Source organism: Thamnophis sirtalis, unplaced genomic scaffold, assembly GCF_051295495.1.
Source record: "Thamnophis sirtalis isolate CommonGarterSnake01/CBP01778 unplaced genomic scaffold, rThaSir2_p1.2 scaffold_4, whole genome shotgun sequence".
Classification (NCBI taxonomy): Eukaryota; Metazoa; Chordata; class Lepidosauria; order Squamata; family Natricidae; genus Thamnophis; species Thamnophis sirtalis.
In genome coordinates this window covers 82,773,806-82,794,099 of record NW_028261384.1, presented here as the reverse complement: position 1 = coordinate 82,794,099, position 20,294 = coordinate 82,773,806, and the positions used below count along the sequence as shown (strand labels likewise).

The window sequence follows — 20,294 nt, the reverse complement described above, 5'->3', positions numbered from 1 at the left end:
GCGGGCTGTATATTCAAGAGTCTCTTTCCTAAAGGTAGATGAGGGCCCCAATGTAGGGGACCAAAGTTCGAGGCTGACTTGTGCCACTCTTGCAGATGGAGGGGAAAATGCTGGTGTTTTCGGGGCTCAATCCTCGTCACTGCAGCCGCCATCCTCTATCGCTCCCTGCCAGCCAAGCCACAATCCTACTCCTCCCAATGGTCAAGCAAGCAGGGAGCAAAGTCCGGAGGGGGCCACAACGACGCAGAGCCCAATTCGAAGATCGTCCTCTTCCCTGCCCGGGAAGCACACCAGTTAGCCTAGGACGGCCAGGTCTTTCCTAGGGGCCGCAGGAGAAGGCAGCAGATAATAAATAATAGAGTAGGTAACAGATAGTAAAGTGAGCAAAGATAGATCCGAGGGGGGGGGCGTCTAGGACGGTAGCAAGCACACCATTCAATCCGCAGTTTCAATGCAGCCTCCGACAGCCCCCTTCTTTAAAATGAACAACTAAATTAAAAATTAGCCCCTCTCAGCTCACTAGTCACCAGGGCTCACAGTCACAGTCACAGTCACTCAGCTCCAGCGAAGTCAACAGGCTGGCCAGAAAGGAGGATGTAAGGATGTAATGCTGTGAGTCAGCTGTTTGGCGCCGCCATTTCCCTCCATGCTTTCCTCCACGCTTTCTTTCCAACTCCAGCAGCTGCTGTTCCGCTGCTCAGGGGCGACTAATAGGACCAGGGGCCAGCAGATAAATGGCCAGGGGGCTCACCAGGCAGCACCAGGGGCTTCCAGGGATCCAAGGTGGTAAGGTGGTAGGGGAGACTCCGAACGTCCGCGCGCCGCTATCACCGCCGCGCACCGCCGTCCTCACGCAGCTGGACAACCCGGGCTGCCACTGTGGAGGGAATGTTAAGCCTCCGGATTTCTTCAGGTCCTTTGGATTCCGCAGCTCTCAGGCTCTCCCAGGGGCTGTTTCCAAAGATTTTTGCGGTCCGTTTGGAGGCTTCCCGGTGCTTTTTCGCTAAGTTTGTGTAGAGCGAAAAAGCCCGGTCGCCATTCCAAACCCGCACATGCGCAGAACTTTACTTGAGACCTGTATTGTAGTGGTGCTGTTTGACCACAAGGAGGAGCCAAAGACCATACTAATACTAATAGCACTAAATTAAATGGAATTAATGTTATTAGTCTTTAAATTATAGTTATATCTTGGGATTATAGTGACATGGAAAAGAGCAGAGAGAAGATAAAAGGAAAGCTTGAATCCCTAATAACTATTTTGTAAGAATACACAATTAAAACAAATGAAGCAATCTAGGCAAAGGGAAGGAGCAAAGATTGAATTAAAAATTGATATACTTTCAAAGGAACTCTGTGAGGAGATACATAACTGCAGATGTTAAACAGATAACAGATAGAGTAGATTTTCTGGAGCATATATCGGAGAAGAAAGCTATCCAGTATGAAGCTAACTTGGACAAGAGGGCTCTCCTGGAACTACAATTCAAGCAACTGCAGCTAAGATTTGAGCAATTCCCAAATTGTCTGGAGAGGATATTAGATGAAGAACAATTAAATCTTTGGGTCAATTAATTAATTAGGAAGAAAAGAAATTAAATCTTGAAATAGATAAAATATGCAGAGCAAATCCAGATTTGTCACCACAAGAAAAGTACCAAGAGATGTTTTAGTTCACTTCTAAGAACAAGATATTATGTTTTATATTGCCATTTCAAACTTAAATTGAGAATGGAAAATATGGATATAATTGCTTTGAAGGAATCATTGTCAGAATTCTAAGAAAGAGAAAATCTATTCCTTTCTCACAGATATTCTAAAGAGAAAAATTCCATTTCACTGGGACAAATTTGAAGGATTGATATTTACTTACCAAGAACAAAAATTTAGATTGAATTATGTAAATAATTCATCCAAAGATTTCTTGATAAAATATAAACTAACTATGAATGTTGTTGAAGAAATGCATACAGATAAACTATTAGAGGTAGATCAAACTCAATATGGAAAAGGAAGAGGCGGTAGAGATATCTGCACAAGCATTTGCTATGTTATCTAAAGACAGATAATAAATACTGTATATAACATGGAGTATTTTTTTTTTTAATATATTTTATTCATTTTCACATTCCATTTGCAATCACTTATATACAGGGTATTTGCTATAAGAAAAGAAAAAAAAAGAAATAAAACGAACAAAATAAAAAGGAAACACAACTCATCATTCACAACCCCATCTAACGCTTCCATCCTCCATACACCCCATCTACCCCCTCCAACTTTCCTTTCTCCCTCTAACACTCCCCTCCTACTTCCCTTTCCCCTCAAACCTTCCTTCTCCCCTTACTCCCCACACGCCCTCCTTACATTCCCCTTACTCCTTCCTTACTCCTCCCTCTTCTTTCCCTCTACCTCCCTCCTTGGTGTATGCCTTTATTCGAGTATTGTTTGATCTAATAAAAGTAAAATAAACCAAGGAATATGAATATGAATATATATATATATATATATATATATATATATATATATATATATATATATATATATATATATATATATATATATATATATATATATATATATATATATATATAGAAAGAAAAAAGAAAGAAAAGAAAAAAGGAACCACTGTATATAAATACATTCTTGTTCTTATTGAGACTATGTTAACACCCCCCCACCCCCCCACCCCAAATCCCCATCCCTAATCCTCCCGACTTCCCAGGGCCCACACCTGGCACTACCTTCTGTCTAAAGTATCTTGTATACATATGGATTAAAAATAAAAGTAATATGTCAAAAGAAAGAAAAACAAGGAAAAAAAAAGAAAGAAAAGAAAAGAGAAAAGAAAAAAAAAGGAAAAAAAGAAACCACTCTTTGTGTTGATCTCAGCCCCCCATCTTTATCTATGCTTAAATAGTATAAGTCATTCTATCTATATTTTATTCTCGTCTCTTACTTCTTTGTTATTTACCCCAACCTTCTGTAGACTCTCCCGTTCCTCTTCCTAAACCTTATATTTAGATAAACATTTATACAAGTTTGTGTAGACATCAATATACAATCTAACCAAAAATGATCCCTTCCGATAAGATTTAAGCAACGTGGTTCATGCCACATATTCAAATATTACTTTACAGAAGAATAATCAAACTTTCCCTTCTAATAAAATTTAAACAGCGTAAATAATATTTCTTAACCTCCTTTTCAAACAATAATTCAAAATAATCTAACCAAGCTTCCCCTTCTTAGTAAAGTTTAAGCAGTGTAGGTCAAGTATTACTTTACACAAAAATCAGTTTCTATCTTAGGATAATCCCAACCTACTTTCTCTTCTAATAGGATTTAAATAACGTAAATCATTCCACATGCATTTTACCCTCATCCCTTGCTTGTCTGATATTTACCACTATCAAATTTATGCAGACATTTGTTTAAGATCTAGCTCAAAGTAATTTCAACCAACTTTCCCTTCTAATAAGAATTAAATAGCATGGATCATTCCACATATTCAAATAATACTTTCAACAAAAGTCAGTTAACCTTCTGTTTTAAAGTAGTCCCTTCTAACAAAATTTAAACAACATAATTCGTTCCGCGTTCATTTTACATCTATCTTAAGATAATCCCAACCGGCTTTCTCTTCTAATAAGCTTTAAACAACGTAAATCATTCCGCTTATATTTTACCCTCATCCCTTGCTTGTCTGATGTTTACCACTATCAAATTTATGCTGACATTAGTTTAAGATCTAGCTCATAGTAGTTTCACCCAACTTTCCCTTCTAATAAGAATTAATCCGCTTTTTCTACCGGAGAGAGGTCTCAAACCCCCATTCAGTCCACAACTTTGGCAAATATTTTGAGGTGTCTAAATTCTCGATCTCCGTTTTTCTGCTTCTCCGAGGGAGGAAAGGCTACCCCCTCCATCTTGCAGCCACGTAGCCTGCCGCTTGCCTTCTCCTTCCGCTTGTCTCTCCTCTCTTCCAAGTGAGTCAGGAAGTCCCGCCTTCAAAGTCCTACAATAGAAATCTCGGGCCTCCGAAACAGAGTTAAGACGAAATCTTTGATTCTCAAATGTAACCGTAATGCCGGCAGGGGCCTCCCATCTGTATCGAATCTGTTGACTCCTAAGCTCTTTAGTTAAAAAGGTGTAGTCCCTTCTTGCTCTCAACATCTGGAAAGGTATATCTTTGAAGACAATCAGGTCCTGGTCATCAACTCGGAGACTGTTATTATGAAACTTTTGCACAATCGCGTTTCTGGATTCTTTTGTGGAGAAATATATAATTATGTCCCTCGGGAGCTGTCGCTGTTCCGCTACCAATGAGTTCTGACGATAGATTTTCCGAATCTGCCAATCAAAGTTAAGTCCCGGGCTTCCCACCGCATGGCTGAAGGCTTCAGCAAAGGTCTGTTTCAGATTCTCTTGCTCCTTTTCACGGAATCCTCTAACTCTTATTGCAAATGCCTTCTTATTAAAATTTGTCATCACGAGCTGTTCTTCAGTGTCTCTAATTTTTTGTTGTAATATTTGAATATTAGTAGTCAAATTAAAATTAGCCTTCTCCAAGCTTTCCAATTTATTCTCTATTTCAACAGAATAATCTGACAGGGCAGACATGGCTGCGAACGTATTCGCCTTCATTTGGTTAATTTTAGACTTTAAATCATCATATAGTTCCAATACAAATTCCTTAATTTCTTGTTTAAAATCATTAAACATTTTAAAGAAATATTCCTGTGTTAAAAATTCTCCAGTAGAGGGCATAGGAGACAAAGGCTGTGGTTCCAGTAAAAATTCTTTAGATTCTTTAGACTCATTTGTAGCAAGGCGCTTCTTTGATCTGTGTGCCATAATAAATAAACAGATAAGCAACGCTTTTGCTCCCCTCTGTTTCCAAAGAAAAAGGCTTTATTTTGTTAAGGAGCGGTCTGCAGGAAGGTAAAACCGGCTAAGTACATCCACTATCAATCACCAACGGAGAGAAATCGCCATTTTGGAATCCATTTAGACAAAGAAGTCTCTGAGACAAATGGTGCTGGTATTTAAGATAGTAATAAAAACATAAATCTCACAGGAGTGGGACCCGCCCGTATCATTCCTAGCTTGAAAAAACTTTGCTTTGTCCTGGGGGGGGGGGCTAGCCTGTCTGGGGCTGCCAAAAAAAGGCAGCTGAGAAGAACTGGCTGGAGATAAAAGCTCCGCTCCCGCTGGATCTAATCTCTGTCCACAGCCAAAAAAAGAAAAAGGCTGTGGATTACGAATAGACCCTAGCATACAGAGCTACTCCCTGCCCCTTTCTTAGCAAAAAGGGGTGATATCTATGATCTTATTTAGATATACAGACCAGATCTCTGAGAGGAGCTCGGTTGAGCCCTCCTCGGCAACAGGCCACGCCCCCAGGAAGTCAACATGGAGTATTAATGAGGCAAATATCCCATCCAAGTGTAAAATAATATTTCACTATCTGAGGAAATTGTAGCTTGATATAATTTGTCTTCAGAAACACATATCAAGATATTTAATATTTAATAAATAAAAGACATGGGGAAGAATTTAAATCAATTGGTTTAAAAAAGATTGAGTCATTTTATATATAAAATCCCAATTTTAACTCAAGTTAATATTATCAGATGAGTACAGTAAATTGCATCTATGGAAATGGAGCTTAATGGAATAAAATCAATAGTAGTTGGACTTTATGTGCCAAATGATGATAAAAGTAAATTTTCTTAATACTTTATAGTTCAACTATTACTTATTTTTTTAAAAACCAAATGTTTCCTCAAAAGATTTATACTGAAGTTAGAGATAAGCAACTTCTTCTTTCATGAATAGTACTGATCCATGTGCAACAAATTATACATACTGGAAGTGCAACAAATTATACATACTGGAAGTGAAACAAATTGCTTGTTGCACATTAGAGCAGGGGTCCCCAACCCTCGGGCCGCAGCCCACTACAGGGACTTGAGCCATTTGGATCTGGGCTGTGGCAGTGCGAATTCCCACTCGGCCAAGAACACATTGCTGCTCAGGCAAGCAGTGGGTGGGTGGATGCCATTTCTTTGAACAGTGGGCACATGTCTGTTATTTGCGTAAATGAAGCTGCCTGCACAGTTGCCCGCCACACGCACAAAACTATCCCTTCTCCCCTGCTAGACGGCAAAACCAAAAAGATTGGGAAACTCTGTGTTAGAGGATAATGCATCCTGCCCCAAAGTCTATAAAAATAAAGCTGAAAGAAAATCACTTACAATGCTTTTTATTTAAAACATCACAAAAAGATTCTAGGTCCTGTCAATTCTTTCAAAAACAGACAATTAAGATTTTAGCAAAAATATGGTCTGGAGACTAGATGTAAACTGTCTAAATCAGGGGTAGTCAATCTTTTTATACCTACCGCTCACTTTTGTATTTCTGTTAGTAGTAAAATTTTCTAACCGCCCACCAGTTCCACAGTAATGGTGGTTTATAAAGTAGGGAAGTAACTTTACTTTATACAATTTATAAACCAGAGTTACAGCAAACCCCTACTGCCCACCATGAAAGCTGGAACGCCCACTAGTGGGCAGTAGGGACCAAGTTGACTACCACTGGTCTAAATAGTTACTGTATAAATACCTCCAAACTGATATATAAGAAAGAGCAGATCAAAACACTGCCAAGCCAAGATACAAGACACCACTGCTTACCACTGCTGCTAAAGGGATGAGCAATAATTACAAAATCTAAGATTTCATGTAATTTTTCCAGCCAGAGGAAAAGATTTTTCTAAATGTTTTCAATAAAGACATAACACAATACAGTATTTTGAGTACAATTTAAGATAGTTTTTATCTGTTAAGAGGATTTAGATCTAGATATACTTACATTGTAGGTCATGGTATTGCATTGGTTTAACACACTTAAGCACACACACACCCCATGTATTGGATACTATTTGTTCAACCCCTAAATCATGGTATGCATTCATTTCAATTAAGTTGTCAGGACACTCATCAAAGTTATTTCAATGCCTTTTTAATTTGGCTTTGGAGTCATTTACTTTCTTTAAAATTCTCAAAACAATAATGGAATTCAATGGAGAGCAGAATGTAGAATTTTATTTAATCAGATGATACCTTCATCTATATATACAAATCAGAAGTTTTTGCTCTCAATTCCATTTTGTTAATTGAGTTTTTCTATTTACTAATCACAGCAAATCAGACGTGACGGAATATTGTTGGAGTTGCAACAAAAAGTTCAGAACTGGGCTCTAAAGTTATATACTCTGTTTCCTTTTGAAATTATTCCATGTTGATATAAATGAATGAAGACCTAAACAAGAATCTGCTCTGATATCTAGAGTAAGATAAATAAGATTAAGATGTATTTAAATCCCAAATTGACAGATATTCTGAGCAGCCTTCACATATTTATTTGACAATGTGGTTTTTTTGAACAATGAGTACATTTCTTTGGCAAAATGTTCTGAGATTTTCATTGTGCAAACTGCAATTATTTGTTGAGAAAAGCAGGTATAACTTTTTACTTTCAGGTTTATACTGAACATTTTTCATAGCTTCTGTTACTGGCTGAATTCAATTATTTTGGCTCCTTTAAAACCCCCTTAAAAAAAAAACCTCTTAAAGAGCTTAAAGTAGCAAGTTCAATTCATGCAGAAAATGGGCTATGCAGCCTAACCTGTGAAGATTAGACTGAAGAGCCTGAACAGGAAGAAATAAAACCTTAGTTAGTGTAGTGGAATTCCTCTTGCCACAAGTCAGGCAGGCACCAGAGAACAGCAGAAAAAAGAGGATTCCTAACACGTGCGGGCAGAACTACTTTGAAGGTGTGTTTCCAAGACATTTGTCAAAAGATGCAAATGTTTCTAATCATTCCAATCATTAACATTTTTTCTGAACACTTAATATTATAGATATTAAACTTAGAACCATCTTCTTCTCCAAGAAAATGAAAACAAAGAGTTTGGTCATCAGAAGATGGGCACTTACTTCCAAAATTCCTGCACTGCAAGATGGAGCTGCTTAAATTATGTAGTCAAACAAATGAAATCTCAAAGACCATAATGTACTCTCACTATGAAAAAAAAAGTAAGGGAATAAGAAGGAGCAGTTCCAGAAGATGCATGATACAGAGGAGGGCAAAAAAAACCTATCAAATAATTGCCTAGAAGGCTCCACATGCTGTTGTCAGGACACAGAATCCAACAGAGAGCACAATGAAGAAATCCAATTATGATGTCAGAAATCCATCTTCACAGGGCTTTTCTTTTCATAGACTGGCATTGGGCCACACAAATGAGCAAAACCTATCTGTGCATGCATGGGATCCAGGCAGCATGAAAAACTATGCCCTCTCTGGTCCGCAGAAAATTTTTTCACCATGGAACTGATCCCTGGCACCCCAGAGTTGAGAGCTGCTGTTTTACTGTCATTACTGAACATTACCCATACAACTTAATTTTTTTAAAGAGGCAAAGTGATTTTTCATTACTTTGTGAATCTTTTCACAATCTTTTTGTGATATATCTTCATGTTATATCATGTGTATAACAGTCATGTTAAGAGTGGCTCTTGGTATCAATGGCAATTCTATTTTTATACTTCATCAGTATTTCTTTATTTTCTCTGTGCAACAAATCAACAGCCTCCATGATATTTTTTTTACTTTATACATAGGCAACTATTTCCCCACTTATCTACTTCACATGTTTCGTCATCCTCATCCTCACATTTCTTGATAACTGCTTCATCACTTTATTCTCCTTCGTGTTTTAGCTTTCTTGGCTATATCCATAGAGGCTGAAGCTACCCAGTTGTATTCTTTAGTTATTAGCTTCTGCTCTCGTTTCTTACAGATCTTTTTATTTCTTAACTTGACAATTGCCGTATTTTTTGGAGCAGAAGACGTACCTTTTTACCCCTTAAAAGTGGATGAAAATTTGGGTATATCTTATACACTGAATGTAGACTCACTCACCCGTCGGCCTCCCAGCAATTTACTTCCCTGCAGCAAATGAGGGAAATTGGGCTTCCGGAGGCAGCAATAGACTATGGCAATCCCTGCAGCTTGAAACAGCTGATGATCGGGAGGCCCAAGCTGAAATTGAAAGTCAAACTTGCTGTTTGCTGCATAGAAGCAATGAAGAAATGGCTGGGAGGCAGATTTTTTTTTCTTATGCTAATCAGGCTGTTTGTTGCAAGAAGGGTAAATTAATAACTATAAATGCCTATAGAATGTTCAAATTATTAGACTTATTTTTTTAAAGACTGCTTTATTATTGTTCCAGACAACTTAACAAAATTAAGAAGCTTTTTAAAATAAATGCTTGATCTGAAGAGACCCATTGTTATCTTCTTTTAAATAGCAGAGAATAATATATACTTCCAGAAAGTCACATCATTTTTAACAGCTTCTGTACAAGTATAGTCTGAAATGTAACAGTGTCCTATTGTCCAATTAGACCCTGACGTAGTCATGTTTGGAGTAGATCTATTTAAATAATTGGGAGGAGTTAGTGTAATTACATTTAAAAAAACTTTATGGCATTAAATATACTGCCATAATGTACATTTCTCCAATTCTTTGTTATTTCTATGGGTCAAGCACACATGCTCAGAAATATACTGACAGGGGTTATTGTCTGTACTATTTGGTGTTGGAGGCAAATTGCTGGGAGGCAGGGGCAGTTTTTTCCCCTTGTTTTCCTCCCCAAAAGTTAGGTGCAACTTATACTTTGGAGCATTTTTTCCTCTGAAAAATATGGTAGATTGATTTTGGCATTACTTTACTATTGAAGTTCTTATTTGCCTTCTCCTCACAGAGATTGACCCCATCCTTATTTTATTTCTCAGTCTTCTCAACTCTTGTGCTTATTTATTTTTGAAATGTTGAGCCATCATATTTTATTCACCTGATTTCATTCAAAACAGCTTTCTTGAAATCCATTGTCCATGACTGACATCAGCTTTTTTTCTCTTGAACCTTACTTGAATTCCAACCCAACATGGCCATTATTTCCCAAAGTGCTGATATCTTTATTCCATTCATTACTCCTTCTGTCTAAAAAAATGAAAATATCAGAGGGAGAAAAAACATTGGAATTCCCATACTAGGAGAATTGGTTTTACAACATATATCAGATAGTTGAATTCCTGCCCTCTTGTAAACATGATTTAGAAAAGCATTATTCACATTATGTGCATTGGTGTAAACTTCATCACATAAAGATACAACTTTTCTTCTTACTCTTTTTGTCTTACCTAGATGCTTTTAATGGAACTAGTATATTCAAGATAATTAATTTCTTTCTATACAAATCTTTCACTTCTCTTTTTGTTCTGTGCATCTTTTTAAAAAGTTGTCATATTTAGCTTTTGTGTTCTAATCAATCTCTCATCAATTAAATTTCCATGATAGCTTTTAGATTATACCTACTTTCTGAGAACTTTTTCTTTCAAATAGTTAGATTACTCCTCATAATGGCCTGCAGATCAACCTGTGATTTATCCCTTCCCAGCCTCCCAATTTCTGTTTTCAGAAGCAGAGGGTTGCAGGACGCCATCACAGCCAAAAATGGAGTTTGGGAACCTGTTTTTGCTGGCAAAGTGCTCAGGCCACCACGGGGCTCCCTTGACACGAGTAATGTCATGTTGGCCATGCTCACTCCACACCTCAGGGTCAAACACAACCCTGATGTAGCCCTCAATGAAATCAAGTTTGACACCCCTGTAATAATGCTTCAACAATGGAAAAACATGTGGATGAAGGATTTAAAATTGATACTATAATTTAATGAATAATTTTAATAAAATGATGTACCATTGGTATTTAAAATCCAATAAACTGTCGAAGATGTTTAAAGATATTTCAAATGGATGTGTCAAGCACAACAAATCAGGAACCAAGGTTGTTCAAATGAGTACAATCCATGCTAGTTTACTACAAAATTCTAAACTAACAGTCAGGTCAAATTGATGATAGATAAGGGTCAGTGAAATTCAAGAAGGGCTAGATTTAGATCTTTTGTAGGCATGAAAAGATTTCAAACTGATGAAGGACTTAACACTTCCCTTGAGCCCAGGCTGGTCATCTCCTACAGTATGTTGGAAGTGTAAATGCAAACAAGGAACTTTTTACCATCTTTGATGGACTTGTGATAAAGAAAAGAAATATTGGGATAAGATTCATATTTTAATACAGAAGATTCTTAAGTGAATATAAAAATTAAACTAAAGACTTTTCTTTGGGATAAGAATGGACAAAGAACTTGAAAAAGATCTGAAACTTTGTTATTATATATGTTGATAGCAGCAACAATGCTTTATGCACAAAATTGAAAGATAGTCTAATTTCCGCAATGATGAAAAGCCGGCAAAATGATAGAATAGTAGAGATGGCTAAATTAGCTGCTTTAATCAAGAAAGGAATAGATCCAACTTTATTTCCACTTAAAACTATTTCTAGATTTTGTCCTTGAGGCAGGAAAAAAAAGAAACTTTGGCATTGGGTTTTGCTGTTTAGAGATGTTTGTTGTTATAGAAATGGATAGTACATGTTAAGTATGTAAAAGTAAAAAATTGAGGCTATTTGTTATTATTTTATTCTAAGCACTAAAAGGAATTGGATGTCAATGCTTTTCTCCCCCCCCCTTTACTTATACTTCTTTCTTTTCCCCTTCCTCTTCCCCATATTCATACTATTTTCATTTTCATTTCATACATTGCTAAATGTAATAAAGTTATTATATAATCTGATCTGGAATTTCATAAAAGCAACTGGATACAGATGCATTGAAGACTTGGTCAACTAGCACCAGCAATCAATATGAGAACTAGAAGGCAAGGTTGCACCCAAACCAATAGCTCCACAATCCCCAAGTCTCCACCTCAGCTTCCAAACATATTCATCCTTCACTCCAATACAACCCAACTTCATCTATATCCATCCAACTACACTAATATACTACAATACACTCAATGGGCTGCTACAACATTCCACAGTAATTCTGCTCCTGTCCATAGATATTTCAGCAGTCCAAATATGCAATGCTACTGCAGATAGACCATCTACCCACATTTATTCATTTATTTACAAGACTTCCATGGTGGCCTATTTCATAAAACGACTATAGGTGGCTCACAATTATCTATAAAATGTAGCTAAAAACAAAGGTATCCTTCCCCCCAGGTGTCAGGTTAAACATTAACACAGTTCAACCCCTATCTTAGACAATAGGACAGAATAGCCAGGTATTCACAGGCCTACAGAAAGCTAAAAATATAGAAATCTCTTTGATTCTGTTCCAAAGGACTGAAAAAGTCACCCACGACACACCTCCAAGATTGTATCAGATGGCAACATTTAAGGAAAGGGACATAGATTACACTCAATCTATCTAACCTAGTAAGATGGACAGATACTCAAAGGGAGAGATGGACCTGCAAGTAACATAGTCCTGTGCCATATATAACTTAAAAGTTGATAACCAATAGCTTGAATTGTACTCTTTATTGTTGCTTAAAAACAATTAACTGTGGGATTTCACTGACAGAGAATTAACTTCCTGCTACAAAATATATAACTTTTATGTCTATGGAGATTCTCAGTCATTCATGTCATGGTTATCCCAAAGGTGCTTTTTTCAAGAGCCAACTGGACTTTCTGGTTTTTCTTTGAAGACATTCATTCTTCAGAGCTGAAGAAGCTTCTTGGATGAGAAGCAAAATAGCTTCAAAGAAAAAAACAGAAAGTCCAGTTGCCTCTTGAAAAAAGCATCTTTGGGACATCTCTGGGAGAGTGTTATCTCATTCAGAGTCACAGATGTCAACACTTCTGATACTGTGGAGTGGGAGATCGCAACCACTCCATTATGCTGATGACACTGAATCCCATGCTGGCTGATGCAGATAGCTCCAGCAGCTTCATATTGATGTTACTGTAAGTAGCACAATGACTTGAGCCCTAAGGCACCCATATAATATGTGCCCAAGACTGGACCACTCTTCTTCAACCAGAATTTACTGCTACCAGCCACAAAGAAAGGAAAATCACTTCAAAACAGAACTCCTGATGTCAGTACCCAGAATTGATCCAGTAAAATATTGTAGTCAATAGATTCAAAAGCTGCTGAAAGACCCAGCTTTAAAAGCTGCTGAGAGAATGGATGCAGCATCCTCATCCTGAACCATCTAAAGGTAATTGACAAGTACAATCAAGTATGTTTCAGTACTGAACTCTAGAGTCTAGATGAAAAAAACCAGAATCTTATGAAAACTAACACTCTCACAAGATTTTAGCAATTTAGAAAAAAAAATCTTACAATAAAATTTAATTGAAAGAACAGAAACAGCATGATTGACTTTTTTTTCTTTAGTGCAGGCAAGAATGGATAATATATTGTGCTATGATCGATTCTGAAATCAATTTGGTCCTCAACCTGCCCTGATACAAATGTAACACAAACCAACAGTAGACCTGGAACCTTCCTTCACAACTACTAAAATCAAGGGAGATTTCAAACATTCTCCAGATACAGATTTATTCTGAAAGAGAAGTCTGAATCTAGAAAGTATGTCCAAATGGCAACTAATGCAATGAATGGTAAATTCTTACCTCTTTCACTAGCATCATCTACCAGGATAATTTCTTCCAGCATATATCTTGGTGATCTGTTTATTACACTATGAACAGTTCTCAAGAGAGTACTCCAAGCTTCATTATGAAAAACAATTACAACACTTGTTGTAGGAAGATTATCAGGATACATTTTTGTCTTACAGCTAAAAATATAAAAATAATTACAATAATTACAATAAGTGTGCTTGTACTGCAATTTAGTATAGAATATAAAACATGTTCTATACTATAATATTAAACAATCTTGGCAGGTACACACTAGAATAATTTTGAGGCAGCTAGAAAAACAGTTTCTTGAACAGTTTCTACAAGGGCAAATTATAGTAATAATTAAAACTGATAAATTAACCAATAAAGCATACAAAGTCCTAATATTTAATAAAACATCATATCTGAAAAAAATAAATTATTTTTCTATTTGATACCAAAATAGTAGAACATTTCACATTTCAGATGCAGTTTCAGAAGATGTTTTACTCCCTATAACTACTTGCTAAACTTTATCAGTCAAGATAGCTAGACCCTAACCCTAACCCTTCTGGAGCTGTTCAAGTAGGTACTGCAGACATTGGGAATTTAAGCATATATATTTTAAAGCACTGGAAAACTGGAAAATCTGGCTATAAGTATCACCTTTATAATTAAATTGTTTAGAAACATGTCAAACATTTTTAGCGGGTATACTTCTTTCTTGAACGCAAGAATATCCTAGATACATATATATGTATGTGTGTGTGTACATAGCAAGCTAAATGTTCTAGAAGGAGCTGAGACACACAGGTGGGTTGCTACTGGTTCAGCCGAACCGGTAGTGGCAGCGGGAGGCTCTGCCCACCTGCCCAGACACTTCTGCACATGTGCAGAAGTGTTGTGCATGTGCACGAGTGCAAGTACGAATGAACTGGTAGTAAAGCGGTTAGCAACCTACCACTGACATGTGTGCACAAAACCATCACCTCTCTTCCCCCACCGCTGCCGGTCCATGCAGCCAGAAAAGTTGAGGACCCTTGTGCTAGACAACCCATGACCCATTGCATCATTGTTTCAGAGATATTTTCTCATCTTAATAGAAAAACAGAATGACCACAGGTAGGCAAAAAAGCAGGACCAATTTCCTATTGGCTTCCCCATTGAAGCTGGTAGAAAGGACTGGAAATGATCAACATATGCACACAGTTGATTGGCAGTGAAGTAGCATGGCTGCACTCAAACAACCACATCATTGTCAATCCCATGGGAATCATTTTGGACATTTTCTGTAAGTTAGCCAACAGTTTATTTAAAAATTGTTACCCTATGATTGCAATGTTTTGTCCAACTGAAAGTTACAAACAAACAGACATAATATTTTTAGTAGATTATAGATTATTGATATTGATAGACTCACTGTTTGGTTAAATGGTTTAAAATAAGCAAGCTTTTTTCAATGAATTTAAAACTCTGAAACAAATAGAACATAAGAGCATAGAGTAATAAAGTTGGAAGGGACCTTGGATCCAATCCAATCTAATCCAATCGCTGCTCAAGTAGGCGACCCTATACCATTTCAGACAAATGGTTGTCCACTCTTTTTGAAAGCCTTCAGTGATGGAGCACCCACAACTTCTGAAAGTAAGCTACACCATTGGTTGATTGCTTGAACCATTAGGAATTTTCTCCTTAGTTCTAGGTTGCTTCTCTCCTAGGTTAATTTCCATTTGTTGTTTCTTGCCTTTTGTTGCTTTGGAAAATAAGTTGCCCCCTCATCTTTGTAGGAGCCCTCAAATATTGGAACACTGCTATCCCCTAATCCTTCTTTTTATTAGACTATGCATAACCAATTCTTGTAACCATTCATATTTTATCTTCTAGTCCCCTAATCATTCTTGCACTCTTTTCCAGAGTCGCAACATCTTTTTTATATTATAATGACCAGAACTGGATGCAGTATTCTAAGTGGGTCTTACTAAAGCTTTGTAAAACAGTACTAGAATTTTATTTGAAATTCTTGTAGGCAAAGCAGATGTCGTGATGGAACGATGTTTCTTTTATAGCGCTCTATGGAAGTCTGTCAAATTCCCTTTGCCAGAGGGTTCAAATGGACCTAAACCATCCTGGGGGGATGGTGAAGAGAGGAAACCCCTGTAGTTCACAAGAAGATCGTTCACTCCTTGTTTTTACCAGAGGAAGCTCTCAATCTGGCAGAGAGGAACAAACGGCCATTGTGTGCCATCCAAAGCTGGGGAAGCCTGAAAGGAGAGAATGAGGAAGGACTGAAAATTGAAGAATGATGTGATGGCTGGATGAGAAATTTCTGATTTTTTTAACTCCTGTCAGAGATGCCACTTTCTAAAAAAGATTGATCAACAGTGTGCTGAAAAAGAAGAGACATGGTTTTGTCAAGCTTCCATCCCCTGAAATAGCAGCAGATAAGCACAGAGCCAAAAGAGACCTGAAAGAACATATATTAATTGTTTGATTATTTGGATACTATAAATGCTAAAGGAAGAAAAGCAGAGTGATCATCTAAGGATTTAACAAACTCTATTTGTATTAAAATTTGGTTCTGGAACTTTAAAAGAATATGGTGTATACAACGCAAGCTAAGGGAAAGGAGTAGAAGAGAAACAGTGCATCAGCAACATCTTTTGGCCAGAGCAAAACCCAGAGGTTTACTGAGAAAATTACAGAGAGAGAGAGGGAGAGGGAGGGAGGGAGGGAGGGGGAGGGAGAGAGGGAGAGAGGGAGAGAGAGAGAGGGAGGGAGAGAGAGAGAGAGAGAGAGAAAGAGAGAGAGAGAGATTGGAAACAATATAAATTGTAAACAGTGTAGGCCTTTGATTGGACACAGACTCCAGCAGCTGTATATTTGAGCAACTGGAATTGGGGAATAATAGAGGTTGCTTAAAAGACAAGAGAACAATTCTACATCGGTTTTGAACACTTTCCCCTGGAGATCCATATGAAATGAGTGGAATTGTAAAGGAGATAGATTAACTTTTCCAAAATGCAATAGACAGGATGGAAAAAAGTTTTAAGGAAACTTTGGAAAATTCCATACAAGGCTTAAAGAGTGAAGATCAAGTTGCCCAGGAAAATGAGGAGCCAATAAAAGAAAAGGAGAAATCAATAAAAGAAGTAAAGAAGGGAAAAGATAAAGAGGAGATAATAAAATAATAATGGTAGATAATTAAGTCAGGGGAAAAATATATTAAGAAGGTTGGATGATATGACTAAACTTCATGAAATCTTGATTCTATCCCTCTATTAATACATTCCAGGATTACATTAGTTTTTGGCTGCTGCCATACACTATTGGCTCTTGTGGACAATCACATAAATCCTATTATTTAAATGATTGTCCACTAGGACTCCAAGCTCCCTCTCACAATTATTGGTATTAAGCTAAATTTGCCTAGTCTACAACAATACAGTTGCTTTTTTCTTGTCTAAATGTAAAACTTTATTTTTAATTAACATTGGATTTCATTTTGTTAAATAGGGCCCAGTATCCAAGTCAAACTATTTTTGGATCTTGAGGTTGTCTCCTGGGGTGTTGATTATTCCTGGCAGCTTAGTGTTATCTGCAAATATGCGTTCCCTTTCTATTCCCTCATCTAGATCATTTATGAAAATATTGAAGAGTACTGGGCCTAAAAAGGAATCTTGGGTACCCTGCTGCTTACTTCCCTCCATGTAGATGTAGTTCCTTTGCAGACTAGAGGTTGAGTACAATTTGTCAGCCATCTGGTGGTGGTCTATCCCAGTGTTTTTCAACCACTGTGCCGCGGCACACTAGTGTGCCGTGACATAGTGTAAGGTGTGCCGTGGGAAAAACACCTGCCTATATTGAATATAGGCACAGAGTTAAACATTTTTAACATTTTCTAATGGTGGTGTGCCTTGTGATTTTTTTCATGAAAATAGTGTGCCTTTGCACAAAAAAGGTTGTAAAACACTGGTCTATCCCACATTTTTCTAGTTTGCCAAGAAGTAGATTTAACTTTGTTTGCTTCTAGGTTTTCACATATTTATTACTTGATTATTTTTTCTAAGATCTTCCCAGGTTTTGATATCACGCTAATTGGTCTTTATTTTTCTAGATCGTTCTCCCTACCTTTTTTTAAACATATGGACCACAACAGCTCTTTTCCATCCTCAGGTAATTTCCTGGTGCTCCAAGAATTTTGAGATATGTTTCAATGGTTTTGAAAACAAATCTGTAGGTTCCTTCAGAACTCTGGGATGTAGTCCATCAGGACACAATGATATGAATCTGTCTAGAGATGACAGTTATTGTCTTACCTTATTTTTGCATATTTTAATTGCATTCCTAATCTATTATTTAAGGTTCTGTTTTTGATAAGTAGTTGTGTTTTCTTTTTGCATGAAGACAGTATGAATTAAATAGTTCTGCTTTCTCTCTATTGCCTGTTATTCTTTGCCATCTTCTCCCATTAGTGGACTGATTATTTCATTGACTTTTATTGTTTGTTTTGTTTTGATGTGTTGAAAGAAACTTTTTAAATTATTTTTGATATCTGTTGCAAGTCTTACTTTATTCAAAGATTTAGCTTTCCTAACTTCATCTTATCAGGTTCTGGCTACTTGATGATATTCTGACTTAGTCAAGTGTCCCACTTTTCATTTTTTAATACTTATTCCCTTTGACTAGAGGTTTTTATTAACCATGCTGATTTTTTTTGTTTTCTTTTTCCCCCCAGTGGTATTGAAATGCACTAGGCTTTTATAATCGTATTTTTCAGTTTCCAAAGCTTCTTGAGTTGATTTCCCCTGTATGATTTTCATCCAAATTTCATGGATTTGTTCCCAAGCTCTGCCTGAGTTTGTTAAAATTAGCCCTTTCGAAGTCTAAGACATGAAAAGCAAAGCCTCTGGCAACTGCATCATTTTAGAACCTTGTTATTGGTTAACTGATTAGCAAAAAGTTCATTTTTTTCTTCTGCTTTGTTGAGTGGCCTGTAGTATGCACCTATGGCCATGACATTCTGTTTCCTTTTGTGTTGACCCATGTGTATTCTAAAAAGCTTTCAACATTTGTTAAGTGCATCTCTGTAAAGAGGAAATCTCTAATATACAATGCAAGTCTGTTTCTTTTGAATAGTTTGTATCCTTCTATCAGTACATTCCAATCAGTTTCAATCCACCAGGTTTGTTGTGTAACTATATCATACTTGCTCTCTTGTACTAGTATTTGAAATCCACCCTTTTCATTCCCTAAACTGAGCGCTATTGTTTAGGTATTTAAGTTCTTTATGGATGAACCTGGGTATGCTTTCTACATCTCCTACTTTGCATCTGAGGGATTTTTTTCTTTCTCTTTACACTTTGCCTCCATATTTGATTGGTTATCTAGTAGTTTTTGCTTTGAATTAGTTCCCAAGGTTCATGAAGATTGGTCACCCCCCTCAATTTTAGTTTAAAGCCTTTCTGATAAGATGAGTTGATAATAATGAGCTAAGATAGAAAATGTTTAAGATAAACTCTATATAGGTACTCCTCGGCCTATGACAATTTGTTCAGCAATTATGGCAGCATTGAACAAATAGTACTTATGACTGATTTCCATAGTTACAGCATTGCAGTATCCCCGTGGCCACATGATAAAAATTAGACACTTGGCCACTTGCCTGCATGGGGTTTCAATATTCTCCATCTGCCTATCTCCCCCATGTATGCCTTTTTGGCTCCCTGCACTCTTGAGCAGGGGGGTTACTAGATGATATTGAAGGTTTTCTAACTCGGTTATTCTGTATTCTTATGCTTTCCAAAATACTATTTTGCTTGCTAACTTCTATGAAACAGAAAAACTATGGAATGGTACATTCCCCCAAAACTGCAAGCTTCATTTAAAACAAAAATCCAAACATGCAAAATAAATTCAATTAAATGTAGATTGTAATATTAGAAAAGATTTACTATTAAATCTCCACAGATTCAAAGAAGTGATAAATTGACAATACATATGCATGCATGCATGTATATATGGTTTCCTCCTTCTGAATACCAGTTCTCTATTTAGTATTAAATTTTCTAACCTAACACTCTGCTACGTATTCACCTATTCAAAGGCTTGAATAAAATCTTAAAAGTTTCAAAAAGTGATCAAATAAAACTAAGCCTAATTGAATGAAAAAAGCAATTTTCATTTTTCAATCAAGTCAAGGATCTAAAAATGATACAGTTGCCAGAGGCTTTGTTTTTCACGTGTTAATTGCAGTGATCTGTACATTGGTCATAGAAAAAATGCAGTCCCTTTTGAACTATTTTTTATATTTGGCAAGACATCCAAGTTCATTACAAATATACCATAAAATTAATTTAAACAACAAATTTTAAAATTAAATCTTCCCAAAGCATCTATTTATTTAATATATTTCCACATAAAGATATTATTCCATTTAGTAAGAGAGATAAAGAAATAATTGGATTACCAAATAAAAACTATACTAGTTACGTGGGGTACCATAAAGAAAATACTTGCATTCAGAGAACTTTTCTGCTAATTCTACCAACTTCTCTTACTATATGGCCTTAATAGCAATCAAATGTCAATGATTTCTCCTGCTCTGATTTGGGACAAGACATGAACCAGTTACGATATACATCTGGTGATGGAGAGCAATACTAGGCAGCTTGACAAAACCT

General features: G+C 36.7%; 1 protein-coding gene across 3 annotated transcripts in view; it reads right to left on the bottom strand.

Moving 5' to 3' along the window:
- GALNT1 (polypeptide N-acetylgalactosaminyltransferase 1) overlaps window positions 1-20,294 on the bottom strand; it is an 83,461-nt gene that overhangs the window by 54,194 nt on the left and 8,973 nt on the right. For all 3 annotated transcript variants that reach the window (XR_015696400.1, XM_014070845.2, XM_014070844.2), the window contains exon 5: window positions 13,624-13,790. Coding sequence is in view for 2 of the 3 variants with exons in the window: in XM_014070845.2 (XP_013926320.2) it covers window positions 13,624-13,790 (167 nt within the window). In the remaining variant the exon portion in view is untranslated. The remainder of the gene's footprint in view (window positions 1-13,623; window positions 13,791-20,294) is intronic.